This window comes from Myxine glutinosa, chromosome 3 (genome assembly GCF_964187855.1).
Source record: "Myxine glutinosa chromosome 3, kmMyxGlut1.1, whole genome shotgun sequence".
Lineage (NCBI taxonomy): Eukaryota > Metazoa > Chordata > Myxini > Myxiniformes > Myxinidae > Myxine > Myxine glutinosa.
Window position 1 is genome coordinate 73957322 of NC_136263.1, and position 26431 is coordinate 73983752.

The 26431-nt window shown below is 45.9% G+C and overlaps 1 protein-coding gene across 4 annotated transcripts in view; it reads left to right on the top strand.

Annotated features, from left to right (window-relative positions):
• MIS18BP1 (MIS18 binding protein 1) overlaps positions 1-26431 on the top strand; it is a 173976-nt gene that overhangs the window by 99818 nt on the left and 47727 nt on the right. For all 4 annotated transcript variants that reach the window (XM_068110579.2, XM_068110581.2, XM_068110580.2 and 1 more), the window contains 3 exons: positions 1337-1549; positions 18886-19070; positions 23643-23800. In XM_068110579.2, coding sequence (XP_067966680.2) covers positions 1337-1549; positions 18886-19070; positions 23643-23800 — 556 coding nt within the window. The remainder of the gene's footprint in view (positions 1-1336; positions 1550-18885; positions 19071-23642; positions 23801-26431) is intronic.

The window sequence follows — 26431 nt, forward strand, 5'->3', positions numbered from 1 at the left end:
TCTATTCCTCTGTGTTCAGGAAAATAATAATTTTGGATTGGAGGTGGGGTAGAAGGGTTTAGCACCTCCATCTTATTTTCAAGCCTGTTTAATCACCTGCATTACTTGACCAAGTGCTTTGTCCCAAACGATGGCTTGTCCGTCTGTTCATTTTATGAATTTGGCTTGGTTATGGTGTTAGACCCTGTAATGTACATGTGATTATCTCTGCTTCAAACTAGAACGGCGCTCAGTAGAGAGCATACCTCCACCAGGTGAACAGTTTACGTTTTGTATCTCAGAGTAGACCAGAAAATCACAATACAGAATCACATTTAATCAAAATCATCGGTACACAACTTTTTTGAGATCTCCTGCTATGTATCGTTTGGGCCCGATCTCTCAATGCTGAAGAATCACTTTAAAAATTCTTCTAGCCGAATCTGGATCCGGATCTTCACCAATATTGAATCAATTCTTCCTTGTCACACACACAACCTGTCCACCAAGTTTCGTCCAAATTCATCTATAACTTTTTGAGATATCATGCTATATGTTGGTTTTAGCCCCATCTCTCAATGGTGAAGAATCACTTTAAAAAATCAAATAATTCTCATATCCGAATCCATATTCAGATCTTCACCAAAATCGAATCGATTCATCCTTGTCACACACACAACCTCTTCACCAAGTTTCATCCAAGTCCGTCCACAACTTTTTGAGATATCCTGCTATATATCGTTTTGGCCCTATCTCCCAATGGTGAAGAATCACTGAAAAAATTCTACGAGCCGAATCCGGAATCGGATCTTCACCAATATTGAATCGATTCATCCTTGTCACACACACAACCTCTTCACCCAGTTTCATCCAAATCTTTCCACAACTTTTTGAGCTATCCTGCTATGTATCGTTTTTGACCCTATCTCCCAATGGTGAAGAATCACTGAAAAAATTATAGTAGCCGGATCCGAATCTGGATCTTCACCAAAATCTAATCATTTCCTCCTTGTCACATACGCTACCTCTCTGCCAAATTTCGTCCGAATCCGTCCACAACTGTTTGAGATATCTTGTTCACAGACAGACAGACAGGGGTGAAAACATAACCTCCATCCAACTTTGGTGGTGGCGGTAATGAGAAAACTCTTTAAATTGCTCACATTTATTTGTTGTGGTAATTTCCCCATATCAATGCTCACAAGTCTTTGTACATGGTATTCTATCTGGCCCATCCGGCTTCCATACATGCTGGGTTATCTCTGTCTCTGCTGTTACATCTGCATAATTGCGCTGTGTGAGCAGAGGACTGCCGAGCAGTTCACAATCCATTTCTTTTGTTCCTTTCGCATGGAAGGAGACAGGCATTTAAAGCACAGGATCATACAAGTCGAGGACAAAGAGCAGTCGGAAGACGCATACGCAAGCAGCGCCTCGTGAATAAATGTTCACGAATTGTGTTAAATGAAGATGACAAACAAGATCATGCTGATGTTCAACAAGACTCTGCAAAAGGCGACCAAGAGCAGGTCGTTCCTTGGACACAGAAAGAGCTGAAGGTGTTGAACAAGTAAGCGATACTGCCTCTGCACCAATGTTTCTGTCTCTGACAAACATATATATGTGTATGCATATGTATATATATATATACACCATTTTTTATCTTCCCCCATCCATCCCCACCGGCCCTCTCCCTTCCACAGATCTACCGACGTCCCTGTTCTCTACTGTTGTTGTGCGTGTATATGTTTTCCTCTCTTCACCTATTGTCTCCCGCTCCCTTTATGTATTGTATGCTTTATGGGTCTGTGCATGTTCTCGTGTGTAATGTGTTAGTTCTTACACGAGCCTCGACTCTGTATACAAAATAAAATGAAGTACACACACGCTCGTGTGGCTGGGCTTGTAAAGCTCGCCTCATCACGTCACTACAGAGGCACGAGCTTTTTAAACTGAGATAGGGACCGTACGTGAGTTGTTGTGTTGTCATGATTTACACCAATAATAATGCAAACATTTCTTTTGTACAAATCTATTTTAGTATCGGTGATAATACATTTTTATAAGGTTGAAGATTTAATTTGAAAGAATTTTTTTTTTTTCAATAATTAAAAATAAATGCCTTTTGGGACAGACACAAGAGAGGGGTGTGTGCAGACCGAAAGTTTGGTACAATTTCATAAACGTTTGAGGGAGTAGTTCAGTGACGTGACAGACACTGCGCAGATGTATACATATTGTTACTGATCGCGGTTTAAGATGTTATTTACCGAGCGGTGGTATTGCCGCGACCTAACAGGATCCCTGACTCACCCGATTCACCCAGAACCTTGGCCGTATCGCACCACAGCTGCTCAATGAGGGAAAAGACAAAAACGACGCAATGCAAGAGGAAAAAGGAATAAAACGAGAATACGTACAGACGAGTAATGGGGTTTATTATTTACACACACAAGCAAAAAGGAGCAATCAAGTTTTATTTACAACACATAAGACGCAGGTGACACAGTGCAAATACTAGCTTATCTACAGACTTAACTTATTCCCAGGACAGAACAAACAGAACAAACTCACGTCCACAAGAAGGGTGGAAAAGCAGGAGGTGGATGGCTGGAGGGAGAGGGAGGTCCAAAGGGGTCCCGCAGCACAACCGGCGCGTTTAGCAGCCGCCGTTCAGGCCAGGCCCCACGCTGCTGTTTTGGCTGCTGTTTTTGGCTGCTGTTTTGGCTGCCGTGTACGTCGCGTGCTTTGCCAGGCCTTCTCCCACTCGTCTGGTCCAAACCCTCAACTCCTTCTTGGTTCACTCACTCCTCACCACCGACTCCTCACCGCAACCAACTGACCACCGACTCCTTACCACCGCAACCAACGCAACCACTGACCCTCCTCTGGCAACCGACTCAGACCAACTCTCTGTGACCAACTCTCTGCGACCAACTCAGAGTGCATCTCCGACCAACTCACTCCTCACTTCCGTTTGCGCCTTTTATAGCGCCTCCAGCGATTACGCCGCCGGCGTTTTGGACACGCCCATCGGGGTGCTCACCTCGGCCCTGGTTGGTCGCGTGACCCTCGGGCTCCGCCCTGGATGATGACGGGCGGGCACGCCCCTCCTCCCCTCTGACGAGGTGGAGACACGCCTTTCTTCTCCGACTCAAAGCACATGGTCAATGGCGGTTATTGGAGGGGAGGTGATTGGGAATCGAGGGCTCAGCAGTGACGAGAGGGGATGTAATATGGAAATGGAGGTTTTGGGGATAGGAAGGAAAGGGGATCTATTCTCTTTCACTGGTGCAATGGAGTATTTCAATTAATGGAAGACACAGCCTTACACTAATACACATAATAAGGATATAACTGTCAAAAAAGATATATCGTGTCCTGCATGTATGTTTTATGGACTAACTACGGGAACGCCCTTTGACCTTTATACAACCACAAACGGAGGGAGGAGGGGTGATATTTTACAACAACCTTTTACAACAACATTTTACCACAACAATAAAATAAAAAAACATTCTCATATCCACAACACTGCACCCTCCTCCCCTTAGGCACGTCCCGGGCCTATAACTTTTACCTTAGTGTGGCACGTAGGTGTAGTTCCCTCTACTTTTAACCTGACCCTGAGTGCGACAGTTTTAAAACATAAATAAATGTGTCCCGCTGCTCCATTGCACCCTGCCTAACAGACTTACGCCCACAGTTAACCGAATTGCGGAATGGTCTTCAAACTATACACTGACGGTGGGAAGCATTATTTACAATGACTCTGCTTTTATTTACAAAGCTAACCCAGGACCTGTGATTGTTCTTTCTGGGGGGGAGACAGTCTGCTCTGCATCGACGCACCATTAAAGCACCCAAAAACGCACCAATACACACCCAAGCACCAATCGGTGCAGTCACCATAGTTCATCAGTGTTCCATAAAAATAAAATCAACAACCCCTAACCCTGCAGGTGATCTCTTGCTCTTCGGCTCCCTCTGCTGGTTATTATTATTTGGTCTTCCAGATGTTGTCATTCTTTTGCTTTGCTTACTGGCGGCCTATTTTCAATAAAGTGTGCCCAATGTGTCCTTTTTATTTGCTTTATTTATGGCCCACAGGGCCGACTATGTGTGGTTCACCTGTGGGGCATCGGTGCCCTGTAGCCAAGGTCCGCCAGCAAGATTTCGGGCCCTCATGGCCGGTTCCAGCAGAGGGGCCATGCCCCAACCCATGGGGTCCATAAGTGGTGCTCGGCCACAGGCATGTGGTCCATAATGTGGTGCATCGATGCAGACAGCTGGTTCTGGGAATTTCGGGCGCACAATGGCCGACCCACGCACGCTCCCCTCGGCGCCCAACGGCGCACAGGTCATGTGGGAGACAAAAGGGGAAAGACAATTGAGCGAGGGGTAAGGTCACAAGGGTACACATCAATAAGGCAATGCAAGGCGAAATGCATACGGAGGGCGAAGTGAGAAAGCTCGTCCCTACCGTACGTCACCCCCCTGTCACCTACCCTACCCTTGCCCTTACCCCATATGTACAAAAATCTACACATTTACAAATTCGTCACTACTGTCACGTCTTCCCCATATTTCCCCTATATCAAATTCGTCTCCACAATCCCTCTACTTCAAAATTTGCCATCACCAAATTCATCATCAATCCTCATAAGGAGGCAGAGATGGAATTACGCACAATGTCACACCCACATCATGATGCGTCTCACAATCCAAACATTTGCACAGTAAAAATAATAAAACATGGCATGGTGCAGAGTACCTGTCACCTCAGGTGAGTGGATGCAGATGGTGCGAGGAGATCCTTCATCCTAACTATCCTCTAAATGACTTTAACACACTTTACACTACCCGGGGTCTCTCCCTGCCAATCCATTGGCCAACTTACACTATGGGTTCTAAAAACCAATTCCCATTGACCAAACTGTGGTGCTTCTCAATTTGGGGTCTCACTCCCCCGATTCATCCCCCGGTGCGCTCGCACAATTTCTGGGCTGCGACGTCTAGCTCTCCCAGCAGGTCTACCCACCTGCACACCTCCACCACTGTAGTTGCCACCCGAGCTTACCTAGCTCCTCACCCTAACCTAACTAACTGGGGCAGGCCCTCTCCTGGCTCTGTCACCCCCTGGTGCCCTCTGGCACTGGGCTACCCGGGTCCGTCCTCCGGATCCTCGGGCCCCATCCACAACTACCGGCTCCCAGAGCCCACCTGCGGCCTCACCTGGCCGACATCCTCACAGTGGTGGAGTGCCCAACCAACTACACACACTAACAGGCTACACGCCCAGCCATTTCCACAACACTAATGCACCCATCCAAATACCATTCTGTCACCCGCACCACAGATGCCAATATCCAACCACAATTTACCTATACCCTCTACCTAACACTTACACTACCCGCCCCGGGTATCCGTGATGGGGGTCCACTCTTCCCCCATTCACACCTTCGCACCATCCACTCCACTCCACAATTTCCACCATACTCACTCCACGACCATCCATTCCTATACTCCATACCATTTATTCCATACACCTGTCCTTCATTCACCTGTCGTTGCACACCTGTGCAATCCTACCTGGTGCCACCTGCACCCTCCTCCTCTTCCTGGACCAGTTGGTCAACACAACACACATCACCATTACTCACTCATACACTGCTCCACACACCTGTTCAGTTGCACACCTGTGCAATCACACCTGTTCAATTCTCACCTGTTCAATCTTCACACACACGGCATCATCTCAGCTAACTACTCCCCTCTGAAACTTGCGCTTCCCAGTCGTCCCTTTAAACTATTGCGCTCCCACGTCATTATCATCCACACGAAACTACCTGCGTCCCCACTACAGGTATCAGTCACTAACTAATCTTAACGTTACCTAATGTCATCTTCGCTAGATCCCTACAATATAACCTAACCCACCCGGGCTAGTTTTCACTGCCATACACCCCATAAGCTATAGCGCATTTGACCCACTGTGAGGGATGGTGGATTTGCCATCCCACCACATCGGGGGTCTCTCACTACCAATTTCGCTCGTCCAAATCCAACAATCAACAATTTGCCATTTACTGCCAATTCTACCCACTATTATAAATTTCGTATCACATCACTACCATCATCATCCGTCTACTTATTACATCCTCTCGGTGCGCCAATTCACGTCTACAGCCCGGCTTCGTACAGCCGAGCAATGAACGCGGCTTCTTTTGTGCCGGCGGCTGGATGCGTCCCGCATTCGGGGCAGGGGCGGGGGCTTACCCGGGCCGAGATCCCACGCACCACCTCGGCGTGGAGCCATCCAATGTCCCGATCTCGACCTGCCAGCACGTCTCAATAGAAAGTGGTCACCATGACGACCCGTCCTATCGGGCTGCCCGCTCCGCCTAGTGGAGCCCGGACGCGGCCGTTCCACGCGAGGCCCAGCGTGGATCGCGCACGGCGGTCCTTTCGAAACCGCCGTGGTTCGGATCCCCGCTGGTCCTCGCGGCACGCGAAGCTGCCCGACGCGCACCGAGGGCCCGATTCGGCTATAAGTCGTTCTAACCTCTAACCCGGTTACCGTCGACGCTTCACCTGGATTCTTACAAGCATACGCTACCCCTTTCTTGCTCATACATGCAGCTGTTCCCATTCTCCTCGTACCTTTCCTTACACACCTCGGTACACTCATTCCGCTCACAGCCTTGGTCACACACCTGACCACCGAACACCTTGGCACACATTCGTCGCTTGCACACCTCACCAACACACCTCTTCGCGCCCCTTCCTCGGTCACCTCCTCTGTGACCATCACAGGTGTGCTTTCACTCGCACACCCCACCACGTGCCTCACGACCAATTCCAGCGTGCATTCCCACTCACGCTCTACCATTCCAGGTGTGCATCCTTCCATTCCAGGTGTACATCCTCGCTCACCTGTCACAACCAACTCACGCTCCTTGTCACTCTCACTACTCTCACCACTACTCTTGACAACGCACTCACCCTTACTCTCGACAGCGCACTCTTTCCTCATGCACCTGTCCGTTACACACCTTTCTCGCGCACACTCTTCCGCACATTGTCCCGTTACACCCTCTGTAACACTCACCACAGGCATGCATTCTCCCTTACTCTTGACAGCATGCGCTTTCCCCATGCACCCGTCCGTTACACACCTTTCTCGCGCATCCTCTTGCGCACACTTTTTCGTTACTTCCTCCGTAACACTCACCACACCGCGCTTCCCTGTGCCCCCTCGCACACGCGCTTCGACCAACTCACTCTTGACGGCACACTCACTCCTCGGCGTGCACTTTTTCCTCACACACCCCATGGTCGGACATTCTCGCACACCTCTTTTTTCGCACACCTGACCTGTCGCACACTTCACCAACGGCCTCTCACGAACACCCGGATCCAAACCAATCCCCAAGCCGACTGAAGCTTTCCTCACATCATATACATTGCCACTCACCTCCGTACATCGTCTCCGCACCTCCTTTGCCACCTGCAAACTCTTTATTCGGTTAGTGAGCACCTCATCATGAGTTGAGCACCGACCTTGCACATATTCCATCACCTCCTCCTGGATTTCTCTTTTAGTTTCTGTTCGTCCCTTCTTAATTTCACTCACCTCTTCTTCCACTTCCTCTAATTTTTGTTTAACCTCTTTTATTTCTCGGTGCGTCTCCTCAAGTTCGTCCTCTAAGGCTACCGTGACCGTCTCTATGTGCATCCTCACCTGCCGGTCCTTTGTCTCCATTATCTCTGTCACCTCGTCCACCCTCATTGTCAGTTCCTCACGTACCATCTGACATTGCTTCTGTGTCGCTATTAATTCGTTTTTTATTTCTTTTTGTGTCGCCTTTAACCCTCCTAGTACCGCAGTGTTCTTTTGAACCTGCTCCACTAGTTCTTTTTGTCCCTCCGTCAGCTGTTCCACCTCCTCCGTCAGACCCTCTATGCCCCCTTGTAACTTTGCCGTATTATTTCTCACCTCTTTCTCCATACGCTTCTCACCTCGCTTTACCTCCTCGCGTAGCCCCGAAACCTCCTCACTTACCCCTCGTCGTATTTCCTCCATCTCTTTTGTAGATGCCACCCTCATCTGTCCCAATTCATCCCTCTGAGCATCCAGTTTACTTTCTAACCCGATTTGCACCTCCTCTATCTGGTTCCCCATTCGTTTGATTTCCCTGGCAGATTGTTCCCCTATTTCCCACAATTTGTCCTCCATCCTATTTTCTAACCCCATTAACCCATTTTTCACCCCCTCTAACTGATTCTCCTGGGCAGCCATTCTGTTTTCCACCCCCGTTAACCCATTCTTTACCTCTTTTATCCCTTTGTCTAACCCCTCAAAATTATTGTCTAACTTCTCACCGGTACCCCTCACTTCGTCCCTCATTACCCCCATTTGGCCCCCCATCTCTCCTATTTGGCCCCCCATTTCTCCCATACTGCTTTTCAAACCTCTAATTTGGTCTCCCAATTGCTCACTATTCTTTTCCATAAGGGCCTTCATTTGCATCATAAAAAGGTTCAAATCCACCAGCGGCGCTGCTGCGGTCGCGGGCGCGGCAAAATTTGGTGCCGCTACACCCACGTGCGCGAGGACGCCATCTTGTGCGCCTGATACCCCCTCAACCGCCTCCTCATTGCTCCCCTCCATTTGATCCTGGGTTACTCCTAACCCCTCTATCTCTCCCACCGGCATCCCGTCGCCTTGACCAGCCATGGCGCGATTTCAAAATTCGGGTTTTTCTTTAAAAAAAAAAAACAAATTTCGGCAGCTCGTAATTTTGACCAAATTTTTTTTTTCTCTATTCGTTTTAAAAATTTGGTTCGGGCCTCGAATCCCACTCCTGACACCAATTGTTACTGATCGCGGTTTAAGATGTTATTTACCGAGCGGTGGTATTGCCGCGACCTAACAGGATCCCTGACTCACCCGATTCACCCAGAACCTTGGCCGTATCGCACCACAGCTGCTCAATGAGGGAAAAGACAAAAACGACGCAATGCAAGAGGAAAAAGGAATAAAACGAGAATACGTACAGATGAGTAATGGGGTTTATTATTTACACACACAAGCAAAAAGGAGCAATCAAGTTTTATTTACAACACATAAGACGCAGGTGACACAGTGCAAATACTAGCTTATCTACAGACTTAACTTATTCCCAGGACAGAACAAACAGAACAAACTCACGTCCACAAGAAGGGTGGAAAAGCAGGAGGTGGATGGCTGGAGGGAGAGGGAGGTCCAAAGGGGTCCCGCAGCACAACCGGCGCGTTTAGCAGCCGCCGTTCAGGCCAGGCCCCACGCTGCTGTTTTGGCTGCTGTTTTTGGCTGCTGTTTTGGCTGCCGTGTACGTCGCGTGCTTTGCCAGGCCTTCTCCCACTCGTCTGGTCCAAACCCTCAACTCCTTCTTGGTTCACTCACTCCTCACCACCGACTCCTCACCGCAACCAACTGACCACCGACTCCTTACCACCGCAACCAACGCAACCACTGACCCTCCTCTGGCAACCGACTCAGACCAACTCTCTGTGACCAACTCTCTGCGACCAAGTCAGAGTGCATCTCCGACCAACTCGCTCCTCACTTCCGTTTGCGCCTTTTATAGCGCCTGCAGCGATTACGCCGCCGGCGTTTTGGACACGCCCATCGGGGTGCTCACCTCGGCCCTGGTTGGTCGCGTGACCCTCGGGCTCCGCCCTGGATGACGACGGGCGGGCACGCCCCTCCTCCCCTCTGACGAGGTGGAGACACGCCTTTCTTCTCCGACTCAAAGCACATGGTCAATGGCGGTTATTGGAGGGGAGGTGATTGGGAATCGAGGGCTCAGCAGTGACGAGAGGGGATGTAATATGGAAATGGAGGTTTTGGGGATGGGAAGGAAAGGGGATCTATTCTCTTTCACTGGTGCAATGGAGTATTTCAATTAATGGAAGACACAGCCTTACACTAATACACATAATAAGGATATAACTGTCAAAAAAGATATATCGTGTCCTGCATGTATGTTTTATGGACTAACTACGGGAACGCCCTTTGACCTTTATACAACCACAAACGGAGGGAGGAGGGGTGATATTTTACAACAACCTTTTACAACAACATTTTACCACAACAATAAAATAAAAAAACATTCTCATATCCACAACAATATATTAAAAAATACTTCAGCTCCACATGACCTCCACGTTATTAAAAACACCACAAACTGGTCTGGACCAACCAACTGGGTTTTACTCAGGTGGATACTCACTTATCCACCTGAGTAAAATACCACAACGTACCTGCCACGTTATTAAAATTACCTCACCTCCACGTACTTCAAAACAACTTGCACTGTGCGATTCAAAACACCTCACCACACGTCGCTATAGAGACGGGCTTGTTTTAACTGAGGATAAGTGAGTTGCTGTGTTGTCATGATTTACATCAATCAAAATACAAACATTTATTTTGCACGAATGCATTTGTAATATTCGTGATATTACATTTTTATAAGCAATTTAAGTTGAAGATTGAAGTAGAAAAAAAAAAGAATTTCTTCAAAAATATTCTGAAAAAATCATCCCCCCAGGACATATAGTACCTATAGAAAGTCTACACTCCCTTTCAAAATTTTCACCTTTTGTTACCTTATGATGCAAGGACGAACTGATGATTTCGGCATCAAAGATCAAACAAAGGTCAGAGGTTATGTCAGGTAAAAATATGATAGTTGAGAACAGCTGAAGGGATTTAAATCACACTTGGTACAAGTATGTATAATGATGTGATAATGTGGGCTGACGCATATCGGTATAACGTCGTGATGTCGAAGAGTGCCATTATAGTTTGTTTTTTGTTTATGATTTTTAACACGTACACACATGCACATAGAGAATTTCCTTGTGGTGGGGGGCAGTGGGTTGTGGCCATGACCTGACCCATGGTGCCGCCAGCATGTCTGCAAACTTTGACGGAGATTGGCGCAGCCGGTTTTTTTCTTTGATTTTCTAACTTGCACACATACATATAAATAATTTCTTTATTGGGGGCAGGGAGGGGGGAGGATTTTTTTTTTTGGGAGGTGTGGGGGAAAGGCAATAAATTGACCTAAACCTGGGAAGCCCTAGCATGTATGAAAAATCTGGTGGAGATTGGGCCAGCTGTTTTTGAAGATGATGGAGGCATTAACTATTTAGTCATTGTGTCCCACTGGTCGAATATTTTCCATTAATTCATGTTTTAATATGTAAATTTTTCATTTTCCCCTCTAATTTACAATTATTTAATTTTTTTCAGTTGTGTGAATTTTTCATTTTTTATTTTTCATTGTTTAATTATTTTACATTAAAAACTTTTTTTTTTCAATTTTCAATAACTGTACTTCATATATTTTTATAAATTATTTATTTTTGCCATTATTTAATTATTATGGTTCCTGCAAGGAGGCATTAAGTGTTTTTAGTCTTGTATATGATGTCCAACTTTATGGAGAAAAAAAACGTTCGTTTGTTTTCATTATGAGGCAGAATTTCAATTGCTATCAATTAATTGGCTAATATTGACCTTCTAGAGTGTGGCTCGTACCGAGCGATAAAGTTATTGGAGCATGGAATGAAAGTATTGGAAACGGTGTTTGAGAGGAGGATGAGGAAGAAAGTGAAGATCGACGAAATGCAGTTTGGATTTATGCCAGGAAGAGGAACGACAGACGTGCTTTTTATTGTGAGGCAGTTGCAGGAGTAGTACATTGAGAAGAGGAAGAAGTTGTTTCTTGGGTTTGTTGATCTGGAGAAAGCATTCGATAGGGTTCCACGCAAAGTATTGACATGGGCAATGAGGAAGTTAGGAGTGGAGGAATGGTTGATCAGAGTAGTGATGGCAATGTACAAAAGAGCGCGCACAGCTGTAAGGACGAAGGACGGGAACAGTGGTGAGTTTGAGGTGAAGGTGGCAGTGCATCAGGGGTCGGTACTAAGTCCACTACTATTTGTAGCTGTGATGGAGGTGCTGGCTCAGAACGTAAAGGAGGGTTTACCGTGGGAGTTGTATGCAGATGATCTGGTGTTGATTGCAGAAAGTATGGATGGACTGAAGGAAGAGATGAACAAGTGGAAGGAATGTATGGAGACAAAAGGTCTGAAGGTGAATATCGGAAAGACGAAGGTGATGGCAAGTGGTAAAGCATGTGGTGAGGTGGAAAGAACTGGGAAGTGGCCCTGTGCTGTGTGCAGGAAGGGTGTCGGAGTGAACTCCATTCAATGTACAATGTGCGCTCAGTGGGTTCATCAAAAATGTAGTGGTCTGAGAGGGTCATTAACCAGTGTGGCAGCTACATTCAAATGTAAGGTGTGCACAGAGGGAGCTGCAGATGGAGGAAATGTTGAGTTGGATCTTGGAGACGGCTTGAAGCTGGAAGGTGTGAAAACATTTTGCTACCTCGGAGACATGCTGAATGGAGAAGGTGGATCAGACTCGGCAACGGTTGCGAGAGTGAGATGTCCATGGAAGAAGTTTCGGGAACTGAGTGGCGTGCTGATGAGGAGGGGAGTGTCGTTGAAGCTGAAGGGAAAGGTGTATGCTGCATGTGTGAGAAGTGCTATGATTTATGGGAGCGAGACATGGGTAATGAACGTAGAGCAGCAATGAAGGTTGGAAAGGGTGGAAATGCGAATGGTTCGATGGATGTGCGGAGTATCGTTGAGAGAATATGAATGAATGAATGAATGAATTGCGAAAAATGATGGGAATAGAGCCTGTGATTGATGCTGTGAAGACGAACAGGTTGAGATGGTTTGGTCATGTGTTGAGGAAGGATGAAAGTGACTGGTTGAGAAGAGTGATGGAAATGAATGTCAAAGGAAGTAGAGGACGGGGAAGACCGAGAAAGACTTGGCTGAAGATGGTGGAAGAAGAAATGCGGGCAAGGGGGTTAACAAGGAGAGATGCAGAAAATAGGGCAAGATGGAGAAGATTGTCATGGGGACCGCAAGGCTAACCCCCGCTCTAGCAGGGAAAATGGCCTTAAAATGCATGTTGTTGTTGTTGTTGTTGGCTAATATTACGAGTTGACTGTACCAGGAACCATCAGTGATCTCTGATCACAGTCCTCCAGTTTTTTGATGATTTTCAAATGTATACACACATACATAAAGAGAATTTCCTCATAGCGGGAAGGTGGAACCCCAGGTATCCCCAGCATGTACAGTCGTGGCCAAAAATATTGGCACCCTTCCACCTTTTTCAAATAACTCACAATTTTCTCTAAAAATAAGTTGAAACTTCCAAAAGGAATTGGTCTCCACAATTCTTTATTTCACTGTTAATATTACAGAACCTTCGTTTTTGATTCAGAACTTAATATATCCTTTTAAATCAGAAAATAAAAAGAAATGGCATTGATAAAATTATTGACACCCCTGATTTATATTTGGTAGCACAGCCTTTGAACAAAATAACTGCCATCATGCGCTTCCTGTAGCCATGAATGAGCTTCCTACACCTCTCTACCGGCAGTTTGGCCCACTCTTCTTGTGCAAACTGCGCCAGTTCTCCCAGATTTGAAGGGTGCCTTCTCCCAACTGCTGTTTTCAGATCTCCCACAGGTGTCCTCATTGGGATTTAGATCTGGACTCATTGCTGGCCACTTTAGAACAGTCCAGCGTTTCGTCTTGAACCATTCCTGGGTGCTTTTTGAAGTGTGTTTGGGGTCATTGTCCTGCTGCAAGACCCATGACCTTCGACGGAGACCTAGCTTTCTGACACTGGGTTGAACATTGCGCTCCAAAATGCCTTGGTAATCTCCTGATTTCATGATGCCATGTACACATTCAAAGCACCCAGTGCCAGAGGCAGCACAGCAACCCCAAAACATCACTGAACCTCCTCCATGTTTGACTGTAGGGAAGGTGTTCTTTTCTTTGAAGGATTCATTTTGTTTTCTGTAAACATAGAGATGATGTGCTTTACCAAAAAGCTCTAATTTGGTCTCATCTGTCCACGGGACATTCTCCCAGAAGGATTTTGGCTTGTTCACGTGTGTTTTGTCAAACTCCAATCGGGCTTTCTTACGTCTCTTTTTCAGCAGTTCTCCTAGGTCTCCTACCATAGAACCCCCTTTCATTTAGTCGGCGACGTATGGTGGGAGTTGAAACTGTCGTACCTTGTGTCTGAAGGTCAGCTTGAATCTGTTTGGCAGTAGATTGAGGTGCTTTCTCCACCATTCGAACAATCCTTCGCTGCAATGTTCAATCAACTTTTCTCTTGCGGCCACATCCAGTGAGGTTGTTTACAATGCCATGGGCCTTAAACATCCTAATAGCATTGCGTATGGTGGACACAGGAACATCAAGGTCTCTGGAGATGGACTTGTAGCCTTGAGATTGTCCATGCTTGGCTACAATATTGTGTCTGACCTCTTCAGACAATTCTCTGGTTTTCTTTCTTTTGTCCATGCTCATTGCAGTACACTCAGTGATACAAAACAGCAGAATGACTCCTTTTCTCTATTCAAACTGGTTGAATGAGTGATTTTTATATTGCAGGCACCTGCAACTCACAACAGGTGAGTTCAATTCCAAAGTAAAGGAGAATCAACTGCTTGAAATCTAATTATTTCGATCAACTTCTCAAAGGTGCCAATAATATTGTCTGGGCCATTTTATGATTTCTGTGTGGAATATCCCGGTGTGTACCCTGGTTTAGAATAGGTACACCGTATCCCTGCCTGTCGTAAGAGGCGACGAAGTGGGTTGGTGCCAGGAAGGGCATCCGGCCATAAAAACATTGCCTCAAAAAGAGAACCATGACAATTACAACTACATATGGGCAGGGTACAGGCTGAAGTGGAGATCAGTTTCTGAGGTTTGGGACATGGAATGTAGGGACAATGACAGGGAGATCAGGAGAAGTGGTGGAAGTATTGATCAGAAGAAGAGTGGAAATATGTTGTGTGCAAGAGACGAGATGGAAGGGGAAGTGGTGTGAGAATGGTGAAGGGTAGGCAGGGACAGAAATACAAGTTTCTGTGGCAAGGCTGCCCAGAGGGCGTGAATGGTGTTGGTGTCCTGTTTTCTGAGGAGTTTGTAGACAGTGTGGTGAGTGTGACGAGAGTGAGTGATAGGTTGATGATGGTGAAAATGATGATTGGAAAGCTCTTGGTGAACGTCATCTCGGGATATGCTCCGCAGGTTGGTCGGAGCGATGAAGAGAAGGACAAGTTCTGGTGTGCGATAGAGAAGCTGATGGAAAACGTGAAATATGAGGAAGTTGTTGTGGTATGAGGAGACCTAAATGGACATGTGGGAAGGAGTATGGACGGTTTTGACGGATATGATGTGAGAAATGGAGAACAACAACAACACAACATGCATTTTAAGGCCATGTTCCCTGCTAGAGCGGGGGTTAGCCTTGCGGTCCCCATGACAATCTTCTCCATTTTGCCCTATTTTCTGCATCTCTCCTTGTTAACCCCCTTGCCCACATTTCTTCTTCCACCATCTTTAGCCAAGTCTTTCTCGGTCTTCCCCGTCCTCTACTTCCTTCTACATTAACTTCCATCACTCTTCTCAACCAGTCACTTTCATCCTTCCTCAATACATGACCAAACCATCTCAACCTGTTCCTCTTCACAGCATCAATCACAGGCAATATTCCCATCATCTTTCGCAATTCATCATTTGTCTTCATCATTCATCTGGTAGGAGAAGGTGAAAGGATTTTGGAGTTTGCTGAAGGAGCTGATTTGTTGATTTGTAAAACTGAGTTCTAGAAAGAGGATAATAAGCTTGTTACATACACGTCAGGTGGGTTGACGACAACCGTTGATTACCTGATGGTGCGTAGGCGAGATAGGGGGCACCTCCGGGACACAAAGGTGATCCCGGGGGAGTAGGCTGTTTTACAGCACCACTTGGTTGTCTGCAACATAAGCGTGAAAGGTGCGAGGAGAGCTCGGCGTGTGAAGTACCAACCGAGAATGAAGGTGTTGAGGTTGAAAGAGGTGACAGTAAGGGAGGCATTAAAAGATAGGCTGAGTTGGGTAGAGGATGATGTGGTTGAGCTTGAAAGTGGTTGGATGTCAATGAAAGATAGTCTGTTGGGAGCCGTTGGTGAGGTATGTGGATGGACAAAAGGACCACCGAGGCACTCGGAAACATGGTGGTGGGATGATGAAGTTGGAAAGAGGATTGACGAGAAGAGGAAGAAGTTCAAGGAGTAGCAGTAGGCGAAGGGAACGGGAGCAGAAAAAGCAGAGCATGAAAGTTATAAGGCAGCCAAGAAGGCTGCAAAAAAAGAGGTAGCAAAGGCGCAGGAGGCATGTAGGAAAATGTTCGTAGAACGCTTGAATTTGGAAGAGGGTCAGAGAGCGGTATTCAGGATTGCAAAGGAGATAGCGAAAGAGAGGTGTGATGTGATGGGGGGTGATTTGCTTGAAGGATGAAGTGGGACAAATCGTTGTGGACCCAGATGGAATTAAAGGAAGATGGAAAAGATATATGGAAATGCTGTTGAATACAGAGAATGAATGGGATGGCAACATAGAGAGTAACCCAGTTTTAGGACCGGCAGCGAAGATAACTGAGAAGGAAGTTGAGGAAGCGATAAAAGCAATGAAGGGTAGAAAAGCGGGAGGGCCGACGGGAGGGAGTTGTGGGAGATATGTTGAAGGCAGCGGGAAATTGGGGTGTGAAGAGAATGACAGAGATCTGCAATCTGGTTTTGATAGAAGGCCGCATTCCAGTGGATTGGGAACTGAGTACCCTCGTCCCTCTATATAAGGGGAAAGGTGACCCTCTGGAGTGTGGCTCGTACCGAGCGATAAAGTTATTGGAGCATGGAATGAAGGTATTGGAAAGGGTGTTGGAGAGGAGGATAAGGAAGAAGGTGAAGGTCGACGAAATGCAGTTTGGATTTATGCCAGGAGGAGGAACGACAGACGCGCTCTTTATTGTGAGGCAGTTGCAGGAGAAGAACATGGAGAAGAGGAAGAAGTTGTTTCTTTGGTTTGTTGATCTGGAGAAAGCATTCGACAGGGTTCCACGCGAAGTATTGACATGGGCATTGAGGAAGTTAGGAGTGGAGGAATGGTTGATCAAAGTAGTGATGGCAATGTATAGAAGAGTGCGCACAGCTGTAAGGACGAAGGACGGGAACAGTGGTGAGTTTGAGGTGAAGGTGGGAGTGCATCAGGGGTCGGTACTAAGTCCATTACTATTTGTAGCTGTGATGGAGGTGCTGGCTCAGAACGTAATGGAGGGTTTACCGTGGGAGTTGTTGTATGCAGATGATCTGGTGTTGATTGCGGAAAGTATGGATGGACTGAAGGAAAAGATGAACAAATGGAAGGAATGTATGGAGACAAAAGGTCTGAAGGTGAATATCGCAAAGACAAAGGTGATGGCATGTGGTAAAGCATGTGGTGAGGTGGAAAGAACTGGGAAGTGGCCATGTGCTGTGTGCAGGAAGGGTGTCGGAGTGAACTCCATTAAATGTACAATATGCGCTGAGTGGGTTCATCAAAAATGCAGTGGTCTAAGAGGGTCATTAACCAGTGTGGCAGCTACATTCAAGTGTAAGTTGTACACAGAGGGAGTGGCAGATGGAGGAAATGTTGAGTTGGATCTTGGAGACGGCGTGAAGCTGGAAGGTGTGAAAACATTTTGCTCCCTCGGAGACATGCTGAATGGAGAAGGTGGATCGGACTCGGCAACGGTTGCCAGAGTGAGATGTGCATGGAAGAAGTTTCGGGAACTGAGTGGCGTGCTGATGAGGAGGGGAGTGTCGTTGAAGCTGAAGGGAAAGGTGTCTGCTGCATGTGTGAGAAGTGTTATGATTTATGGGAGCGAGACATGGGTAATGAACGTAGAGCAGCAAAGAAGGCTGGAAAGGGTGGAAATGCGACTGGTTCGGTGGATGTGCGGAGTATCGTTGAGAGAGAGGAAGACAAATGATGAATTGCGAAAGATGATGGGAATAGAGCCTGTGATTGATGCTGTTTGAGATGGTTTGGTCATGTGTTGAGGAAGGATGAAAGTGACTGGTTAAGAAGAGTGATGGAAATGAATGTAGAAGGAAGTAGAGGACGGGGAAGACCGAGAAAGACTTGGCTAAAGATGGTAGAAGAAGAAATGCGGGCAAGGGGGTTAACAAGGAGAGATGCAGAAAATAGGGCAAAATGGAGAAGATTGTCATGGGGTCCGCAAGGCTAAACCCCGCTCTAGCAGGGAAAATGGCCTTAAAATGCATGTTGTTGTTGTGTGGAATAAGCTAAGATTTAGTTATTTTTTCAGCATTTTTGGTTTTGTTCCACTGCAAACCAAAGAAATACATATGTGGATACCAAAATATTTTTTAATTTTCAACAATTTTCTGGAAGAAATGTTGCATTATTTGAAAAAAGTGCAAAGGTGCCAATATTTTTGGCCACGACTGTATGCACAATTTTGAAGAGATTAGCCCAGTCATTTCTTTTTTCAGTGCTTAGTCTTGGTGTCCATGATTATTTTTAGACCTCCACACACATCCACTCTCCTCGGGGAGAAAACATAATTATTCAGTAAAATTGTTTCAAATTAATCCAAACCTCTGGAAATTTTTTAATTTTTTTTTCAATCACACAAAACGTTTGACCCGGGTGGTGTATAGGCAACGGACCGCTGCATCAATCTCTCCCAAAAATATATTTATTTTCTTTCCAGTTTTCCAGTTTTCCAATTTACTTGGTTGGATGTGCCTTTTTCTTTTGGAAAAAAAAAAAAAAAATCATAGATCTCACTACCACTACTGCTACTACTACTACTGCTACTACTACTACTGCTACAACCATGACTAGTACTACAACCAACACTACTGTGTAGACATGTAGCAACTTATACATTATTTTATGTTGATCTTGTCAGAGGTGTGCAGGCAGTGCCCACAAATGTGCCGGAAAACTGGGAGAAGGTGGCCAGCTTGGCCAACACAGCTAAGGAGTGCCAGGAGAACCTTGTGTGTCAGGAAAAAACTCCAATGAAGAAGTACAAAAGTCCAAAGAAGAAGAAACCAATGCTGACAAAATCCACCAAGAAAATGGCCAGTGGAGGTTTGTTGCCCTTGCCTCATACAAGGCACTTTTACAAAGGAGGAACCATTTTGGCCTATCTTACTTGCACTACATCAACACCAGTCATTCATCCAATCTATTAACTCTGGGGAGGCTTGGGGGTGGGAGAGAGGTGGCGGGTGAGAGGGGTGTCAATAAAGGAGTGGGAGTGAAGACCACTATTTTGATATATGTATGTAAATATTATATATACACATCTTTCACCCATGACTGAGTCTTGTTTTCATTTATGAGATGGTTTAATTTATTTATAATCCTAGCCACCTTTTTTTTAATTATTATTTTTTTGTGTACAAGATTGAGGCTCGTGTAAGAGCTAACATTAATCACAAAAAAACAAATTGACACATAAAACATGATAAAGTGAGTGGGAGACAAGATGGGGAGAGATAGGGAAGCACACAAGTACAACAGTCGAGAACAGGGACATCGGGAGATCTGTGGGAGGGAGAGGGCTTGGTGGGGGTTTAGGGGGGGGAGGTATGGGAAGGGGGGTGGGGGGGGGGGGGAGAGGTATAAAACACATGGACACTGCTCGGACTTCCAGGAAAGAAGTCGGTATTTCAAAAAAGTGGATCTGGGGTGAATTAACATGGGTAGAAAAGATCAAGGTTTTGGATGGGGGAAGATAAGAGATTGTGGTGAACAGCTGTTTAAAAGACCTGGAGGGAGGAGTGGGATTGAAGAGCGTGAGGGAGTTTGTTCCAGAGGCAGGAGAAAAGAGGAATGAAAGAGTGAAGGTGAGCAGAGAGTCTTGATTTTGGCAGTTTCACTATAAGAAGTTTGCTGGCAGATCTTGTGCGACCCGCAGGAATATTTGCAGGACAGAGCACAGACAGAGCTGGGGGAGCTAGGCCAGAGAGGAGTCGGTAGAAGACAGAAAGACCACCAACCTGCCTGCGGTGAATGAGTGAAAGGCCAATTATTATTATTATATAAATACAGACTTGGCATTTAATATGGAATATTTTTTTTGTGGGGGTGAACTTACTTTTCAAGATGTCTTAGAACCAAAAGTTCATTAGAATTATGTTGAAATTATTCTAGATTTTGTTACTGTGACCTTTAAAAGAAACAAAAACCACATTTGACATTTCGATACAAATAAATTGATCCTTGAAAGTGATGTAAACTGATATCGAACTCAATTCATGGACAGTACTGTGTTAAACTTCTGTACGTTTTCCAGAAGTGTCTCTTTATTTTGCACATTAGCCAAAAAATGTTTTTAACAAAAACAAAAGTTAAATTACGACTGGGATTACGGACAGTAAAATTACAGTTCAGTACTTCGTGTAACCCCCACGAGCATTCAGGAGAGCACGTACACGTTGAGGCATGCTGTTCACGAGATTTGCCAAGCTTTGGACAGGAATCGCTTGCCATGCAGTGACAATAGCCTGCTGCAATTCACGCACAGATGTCGGCTGCTGGTCCAAGTGGTCGATTTGACGCGTTAATTCTGCCCACAAGTTCTCTATCGGATTCATATCCGGGGACATGGCAGGCCACTCCATATGCTCTCCACCACGGTCAGCAAGGAAGTGTTGGATCATGCGAGCACGATGAGGCCGTGCATTGTCATCTTGGAAGACAAAGTTTCCTCGAAAGGCTGCACGAGCAAATGGAAGCAATGTTTCTTCCAGAATGGCCCTGTACTTAAACTGGTTCAGGTTTCCATTCAGAACAACCAGGTCAGTTTTTCCCCCTGCATGAAAAGCAGCCCAAACGGTCACCCCACCACCTCCAGCTTGGACTCTTGGCACTATACAATCTTTGTTGTAGGCTTCATGCACTTGTCTGCGCACTCGGACGCGGCCATCTTGACGATAGACCAGAAATCTAGACTCGTCACTGAAGATCACGTGATTCCAGTGTCCTGGCTGCCATTGACGGTGCTCTCTGGCCCACTGCAATCGGCGCTGGCGGTGTTGTCTGGTCAGGCGTGGCTTTCTCAGGGGACGCCTGGCACGATAGCCTGCTTGAACCAGTCGTTGGTTGACTAGCCTTCTGGATTCAGGCACATTTGTCAGTTGCTGCCACTCAGCCCTAAGCCGATTAGCTGACTTGGTACGGCCATTGCGGACTAACCGGTGCAGCTGGCGATCATCCCTCCTGGTTCTGCGGGGACATCCTGGCCTCGGTATTGGAGTAGGGACACCCCTCTGAGCATTTCGTTTCAGGATCTTTGACACCTGACCTTGAGTGATGCCATACTGCCGAGCAATAGCATGCTGTTTCATGCCGTAATTTCGTAAAGCCACCACTCCATGACAAACAGCATTGTCGAGTTGACGGACCATCTCCAGAGGAAGCGGCAATAACTTTTGGAGACGTGCAGCAGTTGTTTTCCACGAATACAGAACTCAACAACCCTTATATGCCCGACTGTGAAGCCAATCATCAAATGCACCTGTCCGTACATTTTGCCACGCCACCTGTGATTTAATCCTGTTGTTGACTTCTTGCTGCGACAGACAATCAGTGACATGGTTCTTTTAACAATTAAATCACCAAATCACCAAAGTGTAAAAGAAACTCACCAGATTGATATACTGAGTTAAGAAAGTAAACCCAAGTCAAGAAAAAAAAAAATCCCATATTAAATGCCAAGTCTGTATATTTATTTATTTATATTTATTTATGTGTGTGTATATATATATATATAGATATATATATATATATATATATATATATATATATATATATATATATATACATATATACATACATACATACATACATATATACATATTGTATTATATTATGTTATTAGTAGCTGATTGCTTATTCCCTCCAATGTTGACTGCTATTGACATTGCACTTGGTACATGCTTGGGGGCCTTGGTAGTAAGGGTTTCTCTCAACGCTGTCGCTGTTGACTCAACAATAAGCGATGAAACCTGTTCGGCAGCTGAAGGGTTGTGTTGGATTGGGATTCTCATGTATGTACTACTTGTAAATGTTTTGCGGCTACAGTGCATTCAGAAAGTATTCAGACCCCTTCACTTTTTCACATTTTGTTTTGTTGCAGCCTTATGCTGAAATCGTTTGAATTCATTTTTTCCCTCATCAATCTACACTCAATACCCCATAACGACAAAGAGAAAACAGGATTTTAGAAAGTTTTGCAAATTTATTAAAAAGAAAAAACTGAAATATCACATTGACATGAGTATTCATACCCTTTGCTATGACACTTGAAATTTAGCTCAGGTGCCTCCCATTTCTCTTGATCATCTTTGAGATGTTTCTACACCTCGATTGGAGTCCACCAACTGGAGTTGCAATTACGGAGCCAGGAACGGATCAAAGAAGAAGAAAGGAAAGCAGAAAAGGAAAGAGCAGAAGAAGAAAGGAAAGCAGAAAAGGAAAGAGCAGAAGAAGAAAGGAAAGCAGAAAAGGAAAGAGCAGAAGAAGAAAGGAAAGCAGAAAAGGAAAGAGCAGAAGAAGAAAGGAAAGCAGAAGAGAGGAGAGAAGAGAAACAAGCAGAGGAAAGGAGAGTGGAACGAGAACTCCATTGGAGTAAATTCATTGATTGGACATGATTTGGAAAGGCACACACCTGTCTATTTTAGGTCTCACAGCTGACAATGCATATCAGACCAAAAACCAAGCCATGAGGCCGAAGGAACTGCCTGCAGAGCTCAGAGATAGGATTGTGTTGAGGCACAGATCTGGGGAAGCCTACAAAAAAATTCTGCTGCTTTGAAGGTTCCCAAGAGCACAGTGGCCTCCATAATTCTTAAATGGAAGAAGTTTGGAACAACCAGGACTCTTCCTAGAGGTGGCCGCCCGGCCAAACTGAGCAATCGGGGGAGAAGGGCCTTGGTAAGAGAGGTGACCAAGAACCCGATGGTCACTCTGGCTGAGCTCCAGAGGTCCTGTGTGGAGATGGGAGAAACTTCCAGAAGGACAACCATCACTGCAACACTCCACTGATCTGGGCTTTATGGAAGAGTGGCCAGACGGAAGCCAAACAGTTCAATCTTTGTTTCATCAGACCACAGAATCTTGTTTCTCACAGTCTGAGAGTCCTTTCAGTGCTTTTTTGCGAACTCCAAGCGGGCCTTCATGTGTCTTTCACTGAGGAGAGGCTTCCGTGCTAGGCATAACGCCATAATGACGTCCCAATGAAAAGAGTTTAACAGACAGAGGGACAGACTGTTGGAGAAATCCGGCTTCTTTAATATATAGATAAAGTCCCGTCTCCTTTAGTAGTTCCTCATCGCCTAATTTAGCTAGCCCCGATATAGCTGCTCAACTCTGCACCCTGTCTATGGCAGCTATGTCCTTCCTCAGATATGCCTTGTATCTGCTCCTTGCCTTGGGCCTGATCTTTGCCAATACACACTACACAGTACGTATCTTACTTTTTGCTAATGTTTGTTTTAAACATGTCATTTGAAGGATTATTTATCACCAGAAAAGTTTTCAATGTTCCTAGAGAACATATCTTCAGCCTTTCTGGTAATAAATATTCCTTGCAAATAAAGAAAAATTCCCTTTTTGTTATAAACCTGCATTGACTATACGGTTCGTGGATTGCAGGTACCGAAAAAGAGAAATTGATGCAGATAACAGCTCGTGTGGGAACACTCAAAAGGAAGCACGAGGTGCGCGAATATCTCGACAGTATTCACAGAGAGGACTGCGACGATCCATTTGATTGCAGTGCCACACCTATCCGTAAAACCAAGAAATTCGTTGTAAGTCTTCATTTGTGCTTGGCACAGAAACATACAGCAATATAAGCCTCATGATTAGGCTTGTGCATAATCATCTGCAGTGCAAGGATGTTGTGACATGTCGGCGTATTTTTACATGAATTTTGAGGTCATTTATAGACAATACACAAAATAGTATATGGGATTTGAATCTGGGATCCTGGTTTCATTAACTACAGTCATGGCCAAAAATATTGGCGCCCTTGCACTTTTTTAATGGGGGTTAAATGGTAGGAGACCCAGGAGGACCCCACTGCTGAGGGAGAGACATATGTTACATATTTATGTGAATGTATGTGAATTACTATTCAGGTCTTTGCTTATCAATGTGTAGTCGATTAAGGGTTGTTGTGATTAAAGGGTCAGGAGCCCTTCTGGGAAAAAGGAGACCGGAAACGGAAGAGGAAAAGACACGAGGTCCGGGAGAAGCGACGATTCTTCTTCTTCCTCGCCCAGCTCCGACGAGAGTTGGGATCGATATTGAGCAGCGTGGAAAAGCTGCGTTCCCAAGCCCGTCTGGCGAGAGGAGTTACCGGGACGTGTAACTACCCTTTTGACACGTCAAGTTGCCATGGGGCCGTGCACAGACCCAGCGTCCGGCACAGTTCGCCGCACCTTCTACAAGGACGCGTACGGGTCGCACTTTGGGGCCTCGCGCGCTTTGCAAGCGGCGCATGCTTTGCCCGCTTTGCTTGGCCAGGAGGTGTGCGCTGCAGCCGTGGTTCCCGGTACGGTACGTGCCCGGTGGAAGCACGTCCGCCCGGGGTTCGTTCAACCGCCCGTGTGCGGCGAAGCCGACAATAACCTTGTTCAGGAGGGGCCCAGAGACATTGTGAGGGACAGAGAGACCAAAGGGGTCGTGAGTACCCAAGGGGTCGGGAGTGGGGAAAGGGGACACACATATATAAGATGGCCATCTTAATCATCTCGGGGATTGATTGTTGATTGTGGATTGTTGATGGTTGTTGATTATTGATTCCTTGGGGGAATATATTATTGATTACTCGGAATCCTTGGTGTGGGGTTTCTTATGGACTGGAATTCATCTTGATTGCGTTACGAAAGCGTATAAATCATATATCTTTCTGGCGGGGTGCCTCCCACGGTGGGGTCACCGAGACCAGGTAGTTACCGGGAGGACCACGTAACAGAATTGGGGGCTCGTCCAAATTACGATTTGCAGATTCGCAATTGGGTCTACGTCCGGGATCTAAAATTGTATAAAATAATAAAATAATATTTTTATTAATTAAAATTTATTAATTAAGTATTAATTCGTAAATTTTTGGGGAAATTGGGGTAAAGTCTTGGGTGAAGGTTAACAGGTGTTAACGATAGTCACCATGGCGTTTGTGGCACAGAACTTTGCGGTAACACCGAGTGAGGCACAGTTCCGAGCGTTACTAAAGTCGGACCTCTTGAAATTGGCCAAACATTTTAACTTGGAGGTCCGAACTAATGTGAGGAAGGCAGAGTTGCAGACCACAGTGATACAATCTATGGTGGGATTAGGAACATGGGACGAGTTAGCCTGGCAGTGGCTACCCGAAGAACCAGAAGACGTTGAGCTCCGGAAACTGGAGTTGCAATTACGGAGCCAGGAACGGATCAAAGAAGAAGAAAGGAAAGCAGAAAAGGAAAGAGCAGAAGAAGAAAGGAAAGCAGAAAAGGAAAGAGCAGAAGAAGAAAGGAAAGCAGAAAAGGAAAGAGCAGAAGAAGAAAGGAAAGCAGAAAAGGAAAGAGCAGAAGAAGAAAGGAAAGCAGAAGAGAGGAGAGAAGAGAAACAAGCAGAGGAAAGGAGAGTGGAACGAGAACTCCAGGAAAGGTTAGCAGAAGAAGAAAGGAAAGCAGAAAAGGAAAGAGCAGAAGAAGAAAGGAAAGCAGAAGAGAGGAGAGAAGAGAAACAAGCAGAGGAAAGGAGAGTGGAACGAGAACTCCAGGAAAGGTTAGAAGGGAGAAAAGCAGAGGAGAGGAGAGCTGCAAGGGACCTCGAAGCAGAGGAGAGAAAAGCGGAAAGGGAATTAAAGGAACGTGACATGGAGCTTCAGCAAGAAATTAAATTCAAGGAGCTGGAGTTAATGAGAGAACGGGGAGAGGTACCACCCTTGCTGACGGGGTCGACACCTCGCCAGAACACCTGGGATGTGGGCAGACATGTGAGGCTGGTGCCACCCTTCAGTGAAAAGGAAGTCGCTAAATTTTTTCCACACTTTGAGAAAGTGGCTCGACAGTTAAACTGGCCGGAGGAGGCCTGGACCATACTAGTGCAAAGTGTGCTTGTGGGAAAAGCTCAAGAGATTTATTCGGCGCTACCAATGGACCAATGTGCAGATTATGAGGTATTGAAAAAGCACATCCTCAAAGCCTATGAGTTGGTTCCGGAAGCTTACCGGCAAAAATTCAGGAATGCCAGGAAGAGGGAGAGTGAGACCCATGTGGAGTTTGCCAGAGTGAAAGAAAACATGTTTGATCGGTGGTGTGAGTCAAAAGGAGTCGGGAAAGACTTCGAAACATTGCGTGACTTGATCCTGGTGGAGGAATTTCAACAGTGTGTCCACGAGGACATCAAAGTGTACCTGCTGGAAAAGAAAGTACCGAAGTTGTGGGACGCAG